Genomic DNA, 22,309 nt, shown 5'->3' with positions numbered 1-22,309 from the left:
AAAGTGTGGTGTAGAAGCCAAGTAGTGAAGCACAGTTTATCTTCCACTAACTGTATTTTGGGATTTATTATACATACACACCTCTTGGTTTTGGCCATCAGGAGTGCTTTGGAGCCTTACCAAAACTTTGTAAGACATTGCCCACTATAAGACTTCTTTTTAATTGTGTGCATATTTAGCCACCTGACCTGAAGTTTTCCATTTTGGGCATCTCAGACTAAAATTCATAGGAATGTTTCAGCTGAAAAGCTTCAGCCATTCCAAGCAGAAAGATAGGAAGAAATGCATAATTTTGTGCATATTATTGTGGTTATTTTTAAGCCTAGTAAGTGTTTTGTGATGCTCTCCTATATCTGTGTTTTGGAATGAAGACTTGAAATTCACCTGGAAGTTGAATCTCAGGTACATTTATTTTTTCTGTTAAAAAACACCCAAACAGAACAACCAACCAACAACAAAACAAAACCTTGACTTTTTATCTGATGAAAGTAAGAGCCTCTAAAATCACCCATTCTTAGGGCAAGGGGGGCAGCAGATGAGGAGGTGCTGATCACCTCTCTGGCCACCAGTGTCAGAACACAAGGAAATGGAATGAAGCTGCATCAGGGGGAATTCAAGTGGGACATCAGGAAAAGGTTCTTCACCCAGGGGGTGTTTGGGCACTGGAACAGGCTCCCCAGCTAAATGGTCACAGCACCAAGCCTGACAAAACTCTCCTGAAGACAAAGTTCTTTACTAAAACATGCATAACTACTCTTTTCTTTCCTTTCCCTTTTTTTAGTAAGAATGTGTGAGCTGCAGGTCAGATGTTTAGAGAAATCCCTTAAGTAATTATTTACTTTTTCCCTGAAGCATGGCACAGTTTGTTGTTTCTGTGGTTGCTTGCACAGAGGACTCTGCAGAGAAACAGCAGAATCCAGGCTTCCCTCACCAAATAGGAAATCAAATATGGGACTTTATTTCCTGAGCTGGATTTTTCTAAAGCTTCAAGTACTAAGTTCCTGAGTAACTACTGCTATATGAGCATATATATTGTTGCAAGAGGTTAGAGGGGTGCTGTTCCCTTCCTGTGCTTGGAGCCTGTGTGCCTAAAGGCTGAATGCATCTGAGATCTCAGCTTGTAAACACAGGTTGGAGTAGACTTGTAGTTAGTAAGTAAAAGGTTAATGAAGGAAGATGAAGTTGATTTGAACTGAAAAACATTGGTTCAGTTCCTAGGTTTAGCCCCAGATACTTTATGTGTGAGCACAGGAAAGACATTTAATCCCTCCATATCTCAGTTGCATATGTATAAAACAGGAATGAAAATCTGATCTCTGTCCCACTCCTTGTTTTTATCTCATCTCTTTAGATCATGCATTTTTCAAGGCAAGGGCTGTTTCTGTGTGTGTGTGTGCGGACCTCAGACAAGGCTCCTAAAGTGCTGTTAGTGTTAGTAGGAATAATAACAACGACAACAACATATGGAGTTCAAATTCTGGCACACAGCTCAGAGCCAAGACACATTCAGGAGAATGAAACACAGTCAAGCCCAAGACAGCAATTTTCATCTGAGACCAAATTTAACAGTTTGGCAGGGCAACTAAATTTGGTGTTGTGTAAGCTGGGCTTTGCAACTTCAAACCCTGGGTTTATTTATGTTTCAGGGGGTTTTCCTTCCATTTCCATACAGTTCAGTCTGCAACTGGCACTGTTTTAGGGCTGGCTCACTGTGGGTTCTACCCTGCTGCAAGCGATGTTTGGAAATCTGAAAAGAAGGTTTCTTTAATTAACTGAAAACCAGAGCCTATAGTCTACTTGATATGAAAAATAGACCAAATTACAGTGGTATTCATAGCCTGCTGGAATGGTTGGTTGTTTTGGAAAAAAATTGTTTTTAAAGGAGGCTTGCCAAGAAACTGTTCTGTCAGGAAATGATAAATGGCAGTTTGGAGACTTGAGTGGCCTGTGCTGTATGTGTGTGCCTTGGTAACTGCTGACTCAATCCTGTGTGCTCCTGATGGCTCCCACATTCGCAGCAAGGGAATTTACAGTCCTGATTCACAAACTCATTACTGTCCTGCAGTCCAGGACTTCTACACATGGCCTCAGGATTGTTTTATCTGAATACAATGCAAACACATTTCTTTAAATTACACTTCAGATAACCTTTTGGTTTTCATTACTTTTACAGTGTATGCTAGAAACCTTGCAATTTCTTTTCCAAAACTATAGTTTGTCTGAATACACCCTGCCAAGTTTGGTGTTTTCTGTTAAAGTTGGATTTTTTTTTTAATAGTATGTTTTCTATGAAGCTGTGAAGGTTTAAGAAATTTAAATAACAGAACAGTGAAGGCTTGGCTAGAATTTGCATGACAGGGTTGGGTTTTAAGAAGTAAAAGAAAAGGCTGTCTCTGTGCACTGAAGAAAGGTCTGCCTTACACAATGCACCATTTAGTCACAGGAGTTCTTTGCAGTGATATGTGTCATTTACTATATTCTATTACTGTAGGGGATATGTTGCGTGCAAGTGGACAGACCTTTAGAGTGTGCTCTTCTGAGTGCTAACTGTGATCCATCTTTTCAGGGCATTTATATTACCTTAATCCCATTGACATCAATAAGTTTACTCCTCATTTACTCTGGAGTGAAAGAGGAGTGAACTGGGACTATTGTATATTTAGGTGACATTGTTGCAAAACATGTCCCGTTCCTGAGTCAGCGGAGGGGGAGAGAGAGGTTCATGCAGTACACAGAGCTCAAGGCATTATTGTTTTTCTAACGTTGCCTAATGAATCTGACTGAAAAGGGTCGCACAAATGGAAGAAAAAATTTGCATCTACATGTCCATGAAAATTTATGCTGTGCGCTTGTAAAGATGAAGTACAGATTAAAGAGTTAGGAGTTAATTTGATAGGAAATACATTGATTCGTTGCCCTTAGCTTGAGTGTTAGAGTTCCTAGGCACTTTAGGAAGAATTTGTATATTTGGTCATTTGCATCCTTGAAAACCTTTTTAGCATTCACATAGGAAGCAGTTGTGAAAATGCCAAATACTTCAAGGATTCCTTCTCTGCCCTGGCTCCATTATTTTTCTGCCCTGGCTCCTGTTCTTCGCTATTTCTGAACAAATCCTGCCTCTGCTTCCCTTTTATTTGCCCCATTTATGGCACGGGGGTGCAGAGCATCTGCAAAAACCTGGATGGAGAGCTCTGCCCAAGCCCCCAGTGCTCCTTGCCTTGGGTAGATGCTGTTACTTGTATACTGAGGACAGCATGACACCTTGGGGTGTGTTTAGTTGAAGGCAGCACCTACCCAAAGTAACCTTCTGCTCTGCGATTTCCCAGTGACAAACCTGCTGACAGCTTTTACATGCAGTGATTAGGAGAAGAGTAATGTAAAATGCAGATACCTCTGCCCCCTACAGCCACTTAGATGCTGGTTTTCACATAATATGCCATTGATTCTGCAAGTTTTGCATATTGAGCTGAGGGAAGTACCAGCACTGATTAGCATCAGTGTGAACTGGGACTCTCTGGGAAGAACTGAACATAACTTCATGGGGAACTACATCCATGAAAGAAGTGAATGCTGACCTTGGCATCTGAGTTCCAGCATAACTGTAGGTGCATAAATAGCACGTGATAATCACAAAGTGAACAAAATTAAGTTATTTTACACTTCTCACGTGCTTACAAAGTGCTTACGTCTTGCTGAGTCAGGTATTGGTATACAGTGAGGGATGGGAAAAAAATGTTATTTACATGGAAGTCAGAAGAATCACAGAATCACTAAAAATATTGCTAAACTTAAGATTTCAACAACAGTTTCTGATTACTCTCTTCATTTTCTCTTGTTCATTCCAATATTCTGTGTCCAGCAATGGGGTATCTCAGTCTTTCACCTTTAGAGGCTTCAGAGTGTGAATCTGTTTCCAGGGTTGCCCAGTTTTGCAGCACTGGAATGACTGCTCCAGAAATATAATGATGTCTGTCTCCTGGGGTGGCTGATTTAAAACCTTTGCCATGAGCAGTGACCCCTGAGTGAGTGAAGTGCGTAATTAGTACAGGTGTTCACTGTACTAACAAAAGCGTTTGTAGGCTCAGGGACAGTCTGCAAAGATTGAGATAATGTCCTTTTCCACACAGGGCAAGCTGCTTTGTCCAGCGGGGACATACAAGCCCTAAATTAACTGTAGAATTATAAACAGACCATAATTACAATACATAAGGAGAGAAACCTCGTTTTGACCTCTTGTATTGTGCTTTCACTTGTATTGTGCAAAGTTACAGACTATGTGTTTCACTTCTATCCAAATACATGGATCTTCCTCAGTGAAAAGCTCACCAGGAGTCGAGGGCACTCAGAGAGTAAGGGAAGTGTGGAGCATTTTGCAGCACTGCGTTGCAAACAAGCTTGACAGCGTTTCCTCTGTGTGAAATATTCCTGTAGAAATGGTTCCCTGGAAAATGGCACTTACTTCTATGTGTCAGTTGCCTTGGAGAAAGGCTGTGATTTAAGCAAGATTACGCTTTAGCCAGAGGCTTATTTTGCTATTGTACTAGATGCTCTGTTGTGCAGCAGCAGGGGGAAAAAACACAAAGAATCAAGATAAAGTTATATTTGTGATGATGTGTCTGTGTGTCTGCACATCATCTGCAGGCTGTGGATTCATTAGTTTTTAAGTCAGTAGAACTGTTGTATAAATAATGCATATCAGAGCTGGTCGTACATGGTCTACTCACTTGCACGTGTGCACTGTGAGTGCTCCCTGAGCCAGAGAGGAGTAAGTGCAACCAGACCTCCTCTGTCCTCTCTGAAAATCAGCTTTTAAAAGGCAGTGTCAGACACTTGTGTCATCATGACAGTCCATGTCCATGCTAGAAAGATGCATTGGTGTGGTTATTGTCGGGGTTTCAGGTGGTGTGGGTGCTATTCCTGGCTCTGACATCATTTTCTGCAGAAACTTGAGGCAAGTCATTTCACTTTCTATTGTTTCCATTTCCTCAGCCATGAATACTGTGTGTGATAGAGGATTCTGAGGCTTGGAGGTCAAAAATGAAAACAGAAGCACTTGGTCATTTTTATAATTTTTGTTATTCCCACTGCTGTTCTGGATTTATCTTAAAACTTAGATAGAACTTGAGAAGTTTATTTCTTGATGGCTCTGGTATTGTTCAAGTCCAGGCTGGATGAGGCTCTGAGCAGCCTGGTCTAGAGGAAGGTGTCTCTGCTCATGGTAGGAGTATTGGAACTAGATGATATTTAGGGTCCCTTCCAACCCAGGACATTCTATGATTCCATAAAAATATAAATCAACAATTCAGGTACTATAAACAGCAGCATCTTACACCTGAAAGGAGCTGTGATGTTTGAGACTGAAGTAAAGCCCTTTCACATTTCAGAGCAGATGTGTCACAGCTAAAGCTGTTAGTCAAATCACATAAAACTATCCATGAAAATGGATGAAAAAATCTTTATTAATTCAGAACTATGTTAGCATTTTGATCTGTAAAGTCCTTAGTAGGTACTATAGGACAACTTCTTTTCAAAGGTTGTGTGATTAGGGGTGAATTAATTTCTCCTGAATAATTGATTACTCTCTCCATTGAGCTGGGGCAAAAATACTACTTAACAAAAGAGATTAGCAGAAAAAAGAAAATAAATTACTTCAGCATAACTTCTTTCACTCATTTAAGGAAAATATGCAAAGGGAAAATAGGAAATGCCTGCAGCTAAACCAGTTTTTGTGGTGATACCCAGATCTTCCAAGTAAAGCATGGTGTGGCCTATGTGAACACCAGTGATCAACCTCCAGGAGGAGCAGGCTCAGCTTGCTTCAGACACGGGGTGCTGATTCTCTGGTGTTCCCTTCCTGGAGTGCCGCTGTCAATGAAGTCCTTCCTGGCAGATGCCCAAGACAAACTTGGTCCCTCTGTGGAGGATGACCCCTTTACATGACAATTAAAGTGGTGTCTCTCATGACTTGTAGCCACTGAAGATCCCGTAGCACTCTCTGGCTGTCTCAGACAGGGTTCAGTACCTTCTCTCTGCCACCGTGACGTTCTGCCCTGCTTTCACTGTGTTGCTGCTTTTTGTTCCTGTCTGTAAATGCTGAGGAGCGTTACCCTGTGCTGTGAAACAGATGCTGCCTCCCATCACCGAGAAGCTACATTTTGTTGTTGATTTAACGGGGGTTAGTGCAGCCCTCGATGGCAGGGGCGTGATGAGAGAGAGCCAGCCACGTGTTCCTGCTCCGCCTTTGTGCAATTGATAACAGTTCTGGTAGGAGGTGGAAATGGAGAAGGGAAACATCACAAAGCTTTGTGCTCAAGACTGTCACCACCTCTGCCTGAAGAGTCTTCTAGCATTTCATCATGTCTAGACTCTAGTGCTGTGTGATCTTGTTCAGTAGCCTCCTCTATCATAATATAATATTACAAAGCCCAAAGCCCTTTTTAGTTTTGAACAGTAAATGGTCATTATTATCTTGAGAATGAACAATTCAGGCTACTGCCTAAGAACCAGAAGAATAAGAGGTGGATGCACATCTAACATCTGGAGCTGGGCAGATCATTTAGTCTTCAGAAGGCCTGTCAAAATGATTAATCAGCTAGGAAAGATTGTGAGCTTTTTGCTTCCATCACTGAGCAGTTGCTTATGCTGCCAAGAGATCCACTTTTGAGTCATGGTTTACCAGTCCAAACAAATGCCCAGCCTGGCTGTATTCCTAGAAGAAGTTACTGACAAAGAAAAGCACTAAGGATTTTTTGTTATCTTTGTCATCCATTACATTTTTCACGCATGTTATTTTATCAGAAACGTTTGCTTACTTTTGAAGACATTATAGCTTAAAATGTTATGGAAAAGAGCCTTGATATTTTAACTGACTCAAAACCTGAGGGAAACCTGCAGTGGGAGCAATTGGGAAAGTTAACCCATGCAGAACTTGTTACCAGTAGCTGCCAAATGATCTGTCTCTTAGTTTTCAAAATGTATAAAGCCTCCAAAGTGTTGGGAAATTGATTTAACACTGTAAGGTTGTATTTAAGCAGTAGGAAAAAAAGGGAACAGATACAGGTCTTTAAAATCTACTTTCTGAGACCTTGGTGTATACAGAAGACCTTCTTTTCAAGGTTTCCTCTGCAATAAAGCTGGTCAGAAGCTAACTCTGGAAATTGAAGCTGATATTCTTGCATAGCTGGTTGGCTTCAGAACTGGAAATTTAAAGAAAAATGTCTAAAACTACAAAATGCGTAACAAAATAACCACTTTGTCCCCCCCAAATTCAACTGGCAGAGCTGTTGAACTCCTGCAGGCATGGTAATGACTTTGTATGACCCATGAAATTTGACTGAAAACCCTTCTTCATTAGCAGTTGGTTGCCTTTGTTGTAGTTTTGCTCCTGGTATCCATAAGATCTCCTAGTTTGCCTTTATGAATAATACCATGACAGCCAACAAGCGGTTTCTTTTCCTTGTAAACATGGGTTTCCTCTGGTAAATATATTACATTCTCCTTCACTCGTTGGTTATTTGCTGGCTTGTGATTGATTGTATCTGCCTCGACTTTTTGAAGCGCTCAGTAAACGAATGAAATGTGGTTTGAGGATGTCCAAGTTGATTTTAGAGGGTGAGCACCTGCATCTTCTCTGGATTTCAGTGGGGTTTGCTGGATGCTTAAATTTCTACAAAATGCAAGTGGTTTTATTTTTAGAGGATTCTGAAGGAGATATTTCCAGGGATATGATTTCAGCAGAATTGAATGATGGTTGGAAAGGCTGGGGGAGTAGAGTGGGCTCACAGACTTTTTATCACCACTGAATTTCACCTCTGATCTCTGTGCAGCCCCTGGGAATGAAAAGTGCCTTTGGAATTGTGTGTGGTTTTCTTTCGTTCCACTGAGCTTTCCCACTGAAATTTTCTGTCTTGCATCTGTGTCTTTGTAAAGCTTAATGCAATGGCAAAACAAGAGGCCGCCTCCTTTCTGAGGAGCAGGCTCAAGCAAACAAGAACACAGCCCTGTTTTTGTGTGTTCAAAATGGGTGCAAACTTGCCACCTTATTTATCACCAGGATTTCTAACCTTCAGATGCCATGGCCCATAAATGACTTCTCCATCATAATATTTATCAAAGTATTTCTGGTCTAATTATTCATGCTGAGCTTGTTCTCTAAAAATTTCTCTTGAAAGAATCTTTTTAAAGATTTTTCTTTTGAAAACAAATTCATGACCACATCAAACAGAGATTCATGTTGCCGTTAGTTTAATTACCAGCAGCCCTGAGGGAAAACTCACTCAAAACTCACTGTTGTTGTAATTGCTTCTCTCCTTTTCTCTCCCCCACTCTTTTTTCCCCTTCCATTTTTGATTGCTGCAGAAGTCATCATATGGTGATTAATTTTTTAAGCTCATTGTAGGTACAAAGGGGTTTATGCCCTTTTTTGCCCACACAGTAACTATCAAATTACAAATAATTAGTAGATTATGGATGCTGAAAAGGAAGCTGGCAAAAGAAAACACTTTTTTTGAGATAACAGTTGAAGTTATCTTGGTTTTTAACTTTTTAAGCAAAAAAGGCAGATAATGGTGTCCTTCCCTGTGCCATGCCATGAGATCAGATCCATAACCTGTGGATCTATTCCAGCCATAAAGGCCACTGCACCTAGTCTGGCTTTATTCCCTTTGAAAAGCAGCATAGATGCCTCATTTGGCTGAAGTGCGAAACATAACATAAGCAGTGCTGACCTAACACGACATGATACATGGCAGATTTGCTTTAAAAAGAGCAGCAGTCCCAAATCTGCTTTGAATTAGAAAAAGTGTTTGAGGGAAAGAAAGGAAAAAGGGAACCATTTCGTAGCAGGCATCTGAAAAAGAACAGTTTGGAGGAAGGAGGAAAAATTGTCAGGCAAAACCTTACAGTTAAAGCTGAAAAATGTATTTCTAACACTGGGGATTATGAGTGTATATCTTATTCTTTGTTTTTCTAAAAATAAAATCTTGGCAACTTAAGTGCATACTATGATGGCCCAGAATGAGAACAGCTACTCAATGGTGAAATTATCAGCAGTACTCTGGCAAGAGGTTATTAGTCATAGTCCCAGTATCATATGAGAGCCAGAGCCAAGGATTCAAGAAGCAAAACATTCCCCTTTGGAGAGAGGTCAAGATTAGTCACTTTTGTTTTCTTTAATGGGGGGAGGGGAACATTGGGGGTTGGGTTGATTTGGGGTTTATTTTGTTGTGGAGAAGAGTTTTGGACATATTTTTATGCCAGTTGGGTCTTGTACTCTTCACTTTTTAAAGTGTTGTAAATATGCCACTGTTCCACACCGGGAACGGGAATCTACAGCTAGGGGAAAGCTGTTGTCTGACAGCCAAACTTCTGACAAGGAAAATATGGAGTGATATTCAGAGGCTGTACTGCCACAGTTAAGCCAGCAGAAAGGGTCCTCCAGAGGCAAGAACCACGGGGAGTTTTCTTCACATCTGTGGAACTGAAGCATCTGAAATACAAGTGCCTGTTGGCTAAACAGAGAGCCTTTCTTTACTCTGCAGACAGGTACCGGGGTGCTCAGTCTCAAGGACCCCGCGGAGAAACGTTTTGCCGAGCAAGAATGTGATTGAGAATGAGAAAGCAACCTGTTCTTCAACCTTCTGTCTCAATAATAAAAACCAGAGATGTGCTCTGAAGTTTTCCTTGAGATTGGAAGATGTGCCCAGGACAGGGAAAATATTTTTAAGGTTTTTTTAGAGCTCATCCAAGCTGACCTTAAGAACGTTTGTTGTATCTGAAGGTGAGTCACTGACTGTACTGCCTCAGTTTCCCTCACGTTGTGCTGGCAATAACAGGATTTACCTGCTGTGCTTACGTGCACCTTGGCTTGCACAGTGCTGTAGATGCACTAATCCTGGAATCATAGAATATGCTGAGTTGGAAGGGACCCCTAAGGGTCATCAGAGTCCACCTCTTGGCCCTGCACATGACTGCCATTTATTCTAGAACTCTATGCAAACTATTGCACAAAGATAAGGGGCTTTTTTTTCCTGGTTTCTTTGATCTGTATTTCCACTGTATTTCTGGTTATCTCACGCCTGTTTCCCATCCTCCATAAGGATGGATTTCAATTTAAGCATAATTTAAGAAGCTGTTTATGATTATGGTGCTGGATAGATATCCAGCAATTTTTGTAGATACATTAACTTCTAATCCTTCTGGTATCATTGATTCACTTGTAAAGAAAGAATCCCCTCCCTTCTTGCCAACTCATGACTTATTTTTAAACAGAGACAGAGGAAAGTTGTGTCTGGTCAAAGAGGTACTGTTTCCTGAAGGTGGGGCTATAGTTAATGAAGATAAGCTAATTCTTGAAAATATCAGAGAATTCAGTTAATAGGATAGGGGGATTTGATCATCTTTAGTAGTTTCTGATAAAAGTTATATTTAGAGGCAAGACCCTCAACTTCCCTTTCCTGGCTTCATGCAAGGAGAGAAAAATATTCCAAGCTCCCTTGTTTATCTACTGATACACTGTTAATTTAGAGGAAAGGGTTAAAAAAAAAAAATCTGACCTTTGTAATATTTTAGAGAAAAAAAAAAAAGCTGTATCCTGAGGCAGTGCTGGGCCAAAGACTGTAGATTTTGGATGCTGTTCTAACTTAAAAATTTCCATGTGTTTTAAGTCTCGTCTGATTTATCTAAAACAAGAGTCAACCACAAATTTTAACTGCTTGGCTATAGCCTTCTGGATGCCAGATAGATCTGCGAGCGTTGCACACATCTGGGCATGGACTGAGAGCTGGGAGGCCAGCAGGACTGGCCTGGGAGCCTGGGGAGTGGTGAGCAAGCAGCAGGGCCTTGTGGCCCAAAACTACACCTAGAGCTAAGGAAAGGCTCTCAGGAAAAGCTGATTTCCAGCAGTTTGGGTGCTTTAAACAAGCCAAATATTTTTGCAAGTTGTTAATAACAGCAACAAAAGCGCTGAACCGAGACCACAGTTCTCTGCTCTCTCTTCTCAAGTGGCAGCTGTTTCCAGTCTCTGCTTCTGACCATCTCCTGCAGCCACATCCATCATTGTCCTCATTTCTGTCTTGACTTACTAGCATTTTAGGTCATCCCTTTCCAACATTTTTACCCTCAAGCCTTTCTGAATCCTTTCCACTTCTAAAAGAATCATAAAATCATAGAATGGTCTGGGTTGGAAGGGACCTTAAAGATCATCCAGTTCCAGCCCCCTGCCCTGGGGACACCTTCCACTAGACCAGGTTGTTCAGAGGCCCATCCAACCTGGCCTCAAACACTTCCACAGATGAGGCATCTGTAATTTCTCTGGGCAACACATTCCAATGCCTCACCAGCCTCACAACAAAGAATTTCTTCCTTATACCTAGCCCCAATTTCCCCTCTTCCAGTCTGAACCCAGAAAAAAAAAATGCTTAAAAGAAGTACTGTCCCAAAATCTTTCCACTTTTCGAGGTCTTGTACTCCCTAACAGTCCATGACCAAATCCATTTCACTCTCCTGTAGTTTAATTCTCCCATTTGCCAGCAAAAAAACCCTAACCAACGTCCTTGTTAGAAGGAGTGGTTTGTATTCATCTTACCTTGCTTCTGTTAGTCAAGCAGCAAGTTATAGACAAATAATCTTATGAAGGTGACCTGTAAAAAAAAAACCAACTTGTTTGTAACTTTTGATTTCTACTTATTCCTCATAATTTTTATTCCTTTTATAAAGGAATTGCTCTCTTACATAAGCACAACTTCTGTTGTTGCCACTTGTTTCTTTGTAGGGAAAAGTGGCGGTATCATAGAAGAAATAGTTTTGATAACATGCTGCTAATATTCTGTATTTGGTCTGCTGTATTTTATATTATTTATTCCATCATATATTACTGAAGTGGCTTTTTCATATCAGTTTTTTGGTTTTGACCCCATCAGAGCATGTCTCTTTCTACCATCGGGTTCAAATATAATTCAGGGAGACACCTAATCTGAAAAATGGCATTATAGTTGTAGCCTACACTCTTCTAAGAATCATGAAAGAAGTGCAGCTGAGTGACTAATTAACCAGAGATGTCATATTTCCAGAAACTCTGAGGAAGCTTTCAGAAAAACATGCTTTTCTTGGAGAAAAGGAACATTTGGAAAAGGAAAATAATTCTCTGCAGTTTAGTTACTTGCTTATCAAAATTGCTTTCCCAATCCTAGTGGAAAGAACGAATGCATAAATCAACCGTGTGATTTCTCCCATTTCCTATAGCTTGAGCATTTGCTACCCGAGATCTTGTGCTGCACAACCAGGAAAAAATTCTTCAAACAAACCAAAATTACTTTAAAGTGCCACAAGTGTTGCAGTCAGTAATCAAATGGCCACATGCTGGTGTTGCCCGTTTGTTTTAATTCACAAAACAATTTTTAAAAAAATGTGTGACAAAACTGAGATTCTAGACAGTACACTTGGAATTTACTGTACAAGTCAAGCCCTTCGTAATAGTCCACTGATATGAAGATAACTTCTGGAGAATCAGAGCCAGCAACTGGTTTATAAATCCTGGTTGTTGCTGAGCTCTGATCCTGACTCAGCGACTCAGAATTTTCTCCCCAGGGTCATCACCCTCTGTTGAATGCACAAGCAGCACACCCTAATCAATGGTGAGTTTTCAGCAGCTGTTCAAGGGCTCTTACTACAAAAAATAAGTGGTTTTTTATGCTTTTGAGAAGTGTAAGATAAATATTTTACTATAAAAATACGCAGCAAGATGAGAGCATCAGCAGTCTCAGTTTATTGAAAAAACAGGACAATTTTTAGTATCTCAAAGCAGAGATTGTCACTGATAGCTTTATGCAAGAGAACTGATTTAGAACTCAGGGTGTAGCAAGTGCTTTTCTTTCCAAAGATGCTTTTTGTCTGAAAGTTACCCATTTTATTTGTCAGTTAAGACAGTGGTTACAGCATTCATATAATATTTTCATTGACTAGAGAGAGACTTGTCCATGTAACCTTCAAAACCTGGTAATTTTGTTCCTCAGAAGCTCAGCTCTCATGTTTTCCGAGCAATGATCAATCTTACAGTAGAGTGTTTTTTCACTGGCTCCACTTCTTCTTCCCCTGGACACCACACACATACTTTCTTCTTTGGCCAGCTCTCAAGAGAAAGTACAGACAGTCTGGAGAAGAAATCTTCCTTCATGCAGATTACATTCTTCTTTAAACACCTCAGTGGTGGGAATAAAGCCTCCAGCAAAACTGCTGCCTCATCTCAGGCAACAAAATAAAACACATCGAAGTCAGAAGTTCTGATAGGGGGTTTTGCAAGAATCTGGGATCTTGGGTGTTGCAAATGGCAGGAAGACACATTCCGTGATTTTTGAAGAATCATGCACCTGAAGAAAGAGACTTTCTTTAATAATACTGAAATGGTTGGTCTCTCCTGCCACTGTTACAGAGAAATTTTAAAATAAATTCTGTGGGAAGATTCCCATACCTATCCCTGAGCTCCTCTAGAAAGCCACTCCTAACATTGCACCTGTCCCTGTCCGCAGGCCCCTCCAAAATAAAGCATTTACTTTTAGAAATGTTGAGATGTCAGCAAGAAGAGGAGCCAGGGAAGCTGCTCTCTGAAGCTTCCTCAAATATTCTGAAGAACTTAAATAGGAAGAATCCCACCAAAGACAAACGTGATTTATAACCACACATTTTCTTCTGGAACAGACTCACTGTTGTTAAGTACCACTGGATACTGATACATTTCTTCATAACATTGCCATTAACAGGTATCTTAAGTTCTGGAATGTTTTTTGCCTTTCATCTTCTCTCCAGCTGAGTCACTGGTGTGCCTGGTGATGATTTTGTTGGCAAAAAGGACTTCTTTGTGTGTTTTTATGAAAGATAAAGCTAGCTTATTACTGAGTGTGGTATTGAACAGCAAACACATTAGGGATTTGATACAATATGGAGAGATGTTCAAAGAAAGCATCATTTTTTTTCCCCTAGAAGTTTGCTACACTGCAGAGCAACAGGATCCTCCTTACCAACAGGCCACCAGGAGTGATAAATACATTAAGGTCTCCCCAATCCTCTCTGGTTATTTTGAAAAAGTGCCTTTAAGAGTTAGTTCACTTTGAGCTGAAATGCTGCACCCTCAGGAATGAATGCTACTTAAGTCAGGGCAGCAGACTTGGGAGTTTAATGTTGTAAAAGCAGATGAAATTTTCCTTTATCACATTTTCATTCAGCCAAGCGTTGCTTGCATCCTGGTTTCCCTCTTCTCCTTTAGCAGCTTCATGCTTGGCTCCCGTTACTGAGAACAAGGACAGCCCCCCAAAACCCACTGAGTGAGCGATGCACTGATAAAAATTCTCTTCATTATGGACAAATAATCTGTTTAATCACACAACCATGTTAAGAACATAGGTCATTATAAAACACCATTCTGTTCGAAGGGAATATGATTTTTACCCTTAATATTTATTTCTAAAATCTCTGAGGATGAGAATGAAGGGCAGATGAGACAGCTTTAATCTACAGCATTAATCAACCTTGATCTCTCCAGAGCATGGAGGAATATTTGGAATAACCTATTAATAATTTGTGGTCTTTGTGGCCGAAATTATGCCAAATTCAAAGTTTTGTCCTTCAGCTTTCCGTGGCTGAAAATACTGTTCCACCCAGGTCTGTAATTGTGTCTGTCATTGCCTTTTCCTGGTAAATTCCTATAATTAGTTTTGGGAGTAGGTCTCCAAAGTGCTACCCTTTAGTTCTCCATTACTGCTGAGCTTAAAAGAGACCATTACCCATCTGTCCCTGGAGACAACCAGGCTTCTGTGTTGTGTTTCGTTTTGTTTTGTTTGTTTTTGTTTTTAAAAGCAAGGAAATAAATTCATTGTTACATAGTATGTTCCAGATCATACCATGAACTTGTTATGAAAGCTTAAAATTACCAAGTGTTTCAAGTTAATATAGCATGAAGATTTGTGGAATTTTAATAGATAAAAATAATAGACAATTTTAATTGAAAATTATTTTGTTCTCTCAGCGAGAACAGTCTCTGTCTTGTTCAGTAGCACCTCCTGGAATGCCTTTGATCCTTTTACAAATATTATTACCTTTATAAATGCATGTCACTAAGTCTACAAGAACTGGGATTGTTCAGCCTGGAAAAGAAAAGCCTTTGGAGTGACCTCATTGTGGCCTTCCAGTACCTGAAGGGAGCCTGCGGGAAAGATGGAAAGACACTATTATAACAGCGTGTTATAACTTTGCCTCATGATGTGCCATTTAAGATTTGTGTGCTAACCTTTCAGCTGTTGTGAAGAACTATTTGGTTTTGGGTTCGTTTTTTCTCAGTGCACCGCATGGATGGGATTTTATTCATTTCTAAGAGCTACATTCAAAACTTGTTTAAATCTTCTCTCCATCTGTGCACAATCTATGATCCTTGAATTTTTTTTTTTTTTTTTGAACTTAACTCAGAGGATGGAAAAATTTTTTATTCATACAATATTTCGGTAAGACTTAGGAATAACTGTGGTGTGTCATTTCTGAAGTCTCAAACACTGCTTGCTCTTCCCAACAACTGTGAAATACAAAGGAAATTATTTGTATATAAAGAATCTGATCATCAAACATCATGCTTCTAATGAAACATAAATCAGCTACAAAGAACTTACTTAGTTTTTCCTAAAGGAAACAAATCACTCTGAGTTATTTTTCTGTGTAATTAACAATGTTTGCTGTTTTAAGTAGAGAGATCAGAGTTGTTCAAAGTGGTTAAGATTAGAGCAACATCAGCATTTCTTCTGTTTGCTTTACTTTTATTCGTTCTGGCATCAGAGCTAATTTCTAATCAAGTAAATGTGTTTGAAAGTATGATTCAGGGGAGATGATACATTTCTCCATGCTAAGTGCGTAAAGCTGGCTTAATAAAAAGGGTATTGCACACAATGACATTTTTCTAGTGGGTACAATTATCTCTGCAGCAAACAAGTGAATGATGTATTTCAGGATGTGTGTTTGGATGATGACAGGCAGATTGGGCATGATAATAAACTAGGCTGTTCACCAGCAAGACTCTTTTTCTGGTACATCAGAGACCTGTGATGACAGTAGAAGTTGCCTTCTGGTGGCTTTTACTTCTCTCTTTAAAATATCTCATACTTTAAGCAGATACTGCTTTGGCAGAATCAAGGATGGGGGCCCATTGTCCCACTGCTGCCTCATTTGCAAATGTCATCTTTTCTGATAGAGCCCCAAGAAGCAGAAGGTCCATGCACAGAAATCCAGACTCTTCTTCTCTTGTAGTATCCAAAGAATATGTTACTCTTTGGGACTGACAATTCAGTCCAAGATTGGCACAGAGCCCACTGAAGTCACTGGGAGTCTGTGACTGCCAAAATCTACCGCTGAGTTCAGTGTGTCTTGGAGCAAGCCCTTCACGGGTACAGAACCCCCTGGGAAATGGAAAGCAAAACTGACTAAACAACAACTAAACACAACCAGCTTGCTGAACCCCCCTCCACAAAAGCTTTGTGGCTTTAGAGCCCTACCCCAACGAGCAGGAGCATGGACAACAAAGGTCTTTACTTTTAATCTCCTATGGCTCAGTTCAATAGCAATTAGCTTCTGCCTCTGCTTCTGTGGGCCTCCAGCACTCCACAGCTGCAGCAGCCAGACCTTGCTGCCTAGAAGAAATTAGACAATTATCTCTGGGAGTTTATTTCCCAGCAAGAATATTCACTTCTCACTTCTCCCCAGTACTTCATCACCAAGATGCACAGCTGTTGAAGGACTATCCAGATCTCTGTCCAACCTACTGTCATGTTCAATACTTCATCACTGCAAGAGTTTCATGAATGCACATTTTCCAGATATATCTCCAGTCTGTGTTTCCTCTGGTAATCCCTGCCTGGAATCACAAATTAAGGAATATATACATATAAAAAATCCCCCAGTTCGTTTAGAATAGTCAGCAAAAAGATACTTCTTGTAGAAGGAAGAGTTGTCCTTCAGACTCTGAAGATAGCTGTTTGTCTGCAGGCTTTCACTGCAGTCCTTCCAGCACGGTTGTCTCAAAGCAAACGATACCTGGGCAGTGGGGGATGCAGGAATGAGGTATTTTTGTAGGTTTCACTGCCACTAGTTTGTACTATGACACTTGAAGCATCACGAGTTTGCCATCTGTAATGGGCACCATTTGGGCAAAATGTGTCTTTTTTTAAGAGAGGGAATAAATAGTGATGAAATGAAAACCTGATGATCTGCTCAGTTTTCCATCTGTATTTCCTTGTAGAAATCTTGAACTTATCTGTTCTTCAGCTTCCTCATTTTGTAGAATCTCATCTTTCAACAGCCATTTCCATCCAGAATTACTAGTGTTTCATGTACCATCTAGGGTGCTTCGCCTCATGTTTTCAAAACCAGCTGCAAAGTATAAATCTCTGGCACCTCATATTTTTAAATCACTGTATCTGCTTCCCTACCAGTTGTACAAAGTGTTTGAAAAAAACCAGCATTTTCTCTATGGTGGAAAAACATTTTAGCCTCTGCTGAAATCCTTCAGGTTTGTTGATGTTCTGCTCAGCCTTACTGTCTTTTGCTGTCCTGTGTGATACTTGGATGAGAGCCAGGCACATATAAATTGCTCCCACTCATGCTCTCTCTGGCAGTTTTATGTGCTTTTCACTACTTTCTAACAGATATTTTAGGCAACAATTTATTCCTACCACGGGTTTTTTTTCTGCTTGCTTTCTTTTCCCTTTCTAAAATGTATTACATCTTTTTGCCTAGAATTTACTCAGTGTTCTAGGATCCCTGTGGATCAATGGGTCAGAGACTGCAATGACAATTGAGGCCTTTTTATTATGCTGGAAGAAGGGAGTAGGAGGCCATAAAGCAGAGTCTTACTGCCCAACTTCAATGCTTTTGCAGTGCCAAGGGTTAAAGAGTGGGCAGGACTTTGAAGTTGGAAGTGCCCATCTTCCCCTTCAGATATCTTGCTCAGTACTTCAGATTCAGCGCAGATAGGAGGCTCCCAATGCCACAGAAAAGGGGTGACAGTGGTTACTTCTTGACTGGGAGATACAAGAAACCAGAGACTGGATCTGTGGTGCTCCTAGAATTCTCAATTTTCCTCTGAGTACCACAAATATATGCCAAAAATCCAGCCATAACCTAACCTCTCTCAGGCATCAGATTTTTCATTGTATTTTCTCCTAAAGAGTAGAAGAAAGAGCAGAAAAAAGGGGGAAAAAGAGAGAGAAATTAAATAATTTAAGGAGCTTCTGTCTAAAGAAGAAAATGAGCATTTTGGATAGAGGCTGAACCCCTGGAGTCCCCCAGTCAAGAAATTAATTTTCAGCCATCTTGGAATTCTTGGTTTCTGTCTTGCTGGGGATCACGTCATTCAAATGGCAATCCTAGGGAATGCTGTGTCACTGGGTTTTGAGAGCATAAAACTGACTCATGTCCCACTCCCAGCTGCTATTCACTCATGGCAGCAAAAAAACCTACGGGCATTTTGTGGCCTGAGCTGTTATTTGAGCCCAAATGTAACAAAGTGCATCACTCAGTCCTAGATTAAGAGTAGATTAGATCGCTGCAAATCAAGCAGTTATTCACTAGAGCATATTGGTATTATTAAGGCATATAAGCATGCTAGAAGTTTATCATGTTTTTTTTTTTTTTAAATGGACACAATAATAAAAAGAAAACCCCAACCAAAACCCACAGAAACTCGGTTCTGGGACTTAGTTCTCTATGCCAGCACATCCCTTTAAAATCCCATTTGTCATGTGTTCGCCCAGATATGAAATGGGTGTCAAAGCACATACCAGAGGTGAGTATTAACAAGCTTGTCCTCATTCAACCCTGACCTATTGCATTACATTTCTAAGGATCTGTTCGATGAGCTGTGAATCTGTGGTATCTTCACAGAGGTTGCTGTGATCCTAATTAATATTACAGGTTTATTAGCTGGTTTGTTGCAATCTCCTTGCATGCTGCTACTAAACACCTCTCCCCTTCGCCTCTGTAGGTTACACAAATGGACCAGAAGCTGAACCTCATCACAGACATGCTGCATCATCTGGTTTCCCGTCAGCAGGGGGATCAGGGCAACAACAGATCATCTCAGAGAGGCAACCACAACGTCGGTTCAGAGCTTTTCCTCCCCAACAACACCCTGCCCACCTACGAGCAGCTGACAGTACCGGGAAGAAATGAAGACGACATATCCTGATGTGGTGCGAGTCTGGGTTGGGTTCTTCCTGCCTTACTCCTCTAAATGGGACTGAGTGTTGAGAACCTGGGAGAAATGAAGTTCATCAGCCAACCAAGAAATTGTGCAACTGCTCTATCTACACCACTCTTCTAAAGTTACCCACAGTAGCCAAAGGATTGCCAGGCTGTCTTCCACCAGGCAAAACTTCTGGAAGCTCCGTGTTGATTTTGTTCCTGAACAAATGATTTCAACTTGTTATTTCTCAAAAAGACCAAAATGATGTAAAGACAGGCAAAATGGCAAGGATTTAGAGCTCCTGTAATAATAATAATAATAATAATAACAATAATAATAATATTCTAATAATACTTGAACTTAGATGGAAAAAAATGCATTCTGTTTATGAATCTGCAGATAGCAATTTATTTCTGCTACTAAGGTTTTTAAAACAAACTAGGATAACTTATGTTGTTTTTATTGTATAAACACACACTAACATTCTAGACAATAACAAACCACATACTGAATGATTTTCTTTTTCTGTTTTATTTTAGTGTTACTATATAAACAGTTATCAGATAATGACCAGATTTTTAAAATCTGTTTTTCTTCAGGGAGGAACTAATCCTTAATCTGGAACAATATTGTTTATAGTGGAAAGTGCTATAGATTTTCTAAGATATCAGTTTTTCATGGGGGGACAATGAAGTATTATATAGCAAAAAATCATTCTGCTTTCTAGAAAATTGTTGCCAAAGAATTTATATATAAATAGAAAACACAGTGGTCTGAATGTACTTGTCCTGACATAGCATTTTAAAAGGAAGGCTTTCTACTTCTTAAATGTACTGCTTTTTAGCTTACAGAGGCCAAGAATAATACAAGAGGCTGAAGTGGCTGGACTTCACTGGTTAAGCGCTTGAGCTGGCCACTTACAGAACATCCATAATCCTTGCAGGAATCGAGGCTTCGGTTCAGGAAAGCATCTCCCATCCAGACAGCACATATGACAATTTTAATGTTTCCATGAATGATGTCTTGAGAAACTCAACTCCCAACAAGAGTGCGTTGGTATTGACAAATGCCAGCTCTTTATTTAGAGAATTGAGGGCCTCAGCCACAGCCCATGGGGCTGAAGCTCACTGCCCCACATGATGACTGCAATGAAACCAACAGTGTTGGCTCAGAGTGAGTTCTCACACACACAGTGTGAGCAGGAGTTGGGTTTTGATTACTAAGGCTGAAATTACTAAGCCCTTGCAGAGAGTCAGTGCCTGAATCATGTCAGTCTTTAAAGCTGACAGCCTCAGGAAGAGCTCTTTAGTCCAACGTGGTGGTTGTGGTAGCTCATACTGCTGGGGGAAAGAGAGATGTAGATGGATTTATCAGCTCTTGCACTTTGAGCATCCTACACAGCCAGTGCACCCTGTTCCCCTCCCTGCAGGCCCTGCACCTCACAGTGGTCTCCCTCTCCTGGTGGATGCCCTAAAGCCTCATACCTTGGCAGAGCAGTTAATACTACCAGTCTGTAATATCTCTGAGCAATCTGAAAAACTGATGCATAGTGAATGAGATCACAGGGAACCTTCTCACAGTGCTGCTCACATTCTGGGCTTTCTTTCCAACATTTCATCTCTTCCACTTGGACTGCAGAGAAAGTATCCTGTATTTAACTTTACAGATTCTGTTACAATTATCCAGCCTCTCTGTTGTACAGTAGATAAATGTTAAAGGTGTAGAAATTTACAGGCAAAAAGAAGAATTGTATTTGGGCATTATGTTTTCGTAGAAATCAAAATTATTCTCATGATTTTGAACATTTTTTAAATGAGATTGACTTTGTAATTTCAGGTTATCAATCAGCCTGTTAATTTCCTAATAAAACACAGGACAAGAGTGCCATGTCTTTTGGTTATTCTAAAAGCCAGACACTTGATACACACAAGAAAGCTGCTGGCTTTTCTTTTCTTTTCTCTCTTATCCCACAGTACAGTGTACTGATGCCTTTATTTGCAATGCAGGCCTGTAAAACTTCTGCTGGTACTTCACTAAAGAAATAAAAGAAAATCTGGACTTTCATCAGCTGGGATGGCTTTGGAGAGAAAGTTGTGTCATGTGGCCCTGGCTGGAAGCAGACAGGTCTGTGCATTTCTAGAGGCATTGTTTTAAGCAGAAAATGTGTCCATTCCTGCCTGTTTGTTCCCAAGACCATCCCTCCATTCTCTGTTTGACATCTAATCTTGGTGATAACAGTCTGGCACAGTAAACACTTAATGCAAAACATAATTTCCCTTTCTAGTCAGTTGGTCTATAACCATCTGAAAGTCTCCATTAACAGAATCATCGGAATCACCGGATTTTACAGGTTTTTGAGGCAGGTCGCCAGTTGTGAGGTCAGTGATTCCTCAGCTGAGTCCAGCTGATCCTTTCAGAAAGTACAAAGCTCTGAGATCTGCTACTTCGTACCTGATAATCCACCTCATCCTAAGGAAAAGAAGATGTTTGATTTTCCCTGTTGAAGAGGGATATCATAAAATGAGCCATCCAAATTTGCGACACAGCTGCCTGGAGCCAGCCATCCCCAAGGGCTCACCAGAGACAGATCTGACCTCTCTGCTTGGAGGACTGACTGGAATTATCTGCCCTGCTGGGGCTTCATACCTCAATGACTTCTCCTGGAAGCAGGTGCCTCAGCATCTTTCTTGCACAGAGCACTGTGGAACAGCAGCAGAGGGAAGATGAGCTGAGCAGTCCAGTGCTGGAGCAGCCTGAAGTAAAGCAGCATGCAGTGAGTATGTGTTTCTGCTAAAACCCTTTTGCTTGTGCCTGCCGTTCAGTCAAACTGTCCAAAGTGTGGGTTTTTTTAAGTGGGTATGAAATGTTTGTTAATATCTTGAAGGGGAGCAAAGGAAAGTGTAAGGTTTGACTTTAAAGTTCTACCCCATTTTTGTGAACTGTGTTAAAATAAATATATCTGAGTCTGCAAAAGAAGCCTCTTTCTTAGAGCAGCTTAATAGCAGTTTGCATTTTAAGACTAGTGTAAGTTAGGCCTAGACCCTCATCCCTGTCTAAAAATAATATAGGTCAGTTAAAAAAAAAGTAATCTAAAAA

At 40.5% G+C, this 22,309-nt stretch overlaps 1 protein-coding gene across 1 annotated transcript in view; it reads left to right on the top strand.

The window, feature by feature from the left end:
* Positions 1 to 21,097, top strand: part of KCNQ1 (potassium voltage-gated channel subfamily Q member 1) — a 295,756-nt gene extending 274,659 nt beyond the window's left edge. Inside the window, exon 18 of the mRNA XM_017726569.1 lies at positions 19,013 to 21,097. Coding sequence (XP_017582058.1) covers positions 19,013 to 19,216 — 204 coding nt within the window. The 3' untranslated portion in view covers positions 19,217 to 21,097. The remainder of the gene's footprint in view (positions 1 to 19,012) is intronic.
* The last annotated feature ends 1,212 nt before the right edge of the window (positions 21,098 to 22,309 follow it).

Source organism: Corvus brachyrhynchos, unplaced genomic scaffold, assembly GCF_000691975.1.
Source record: "Corvus brachyrhynchos isolate BGI_N302 unplaced genomic scaffold, ASM69197v1 scaffold62, whole genome shotgun sequence".
Classification (NCBI taxonomy): domain Eukaryota; kingdom Metazoa; phylum Chordata; class Aves; order Passeriformes; family Corvidae; genus Corvus; species Corvus brachyrhynchos.
The sequence above is the reverse complement of the archived record's forward strand: the minus strand, read 5'-3'. Positions and strand labels throughout refer to the sequence as shown.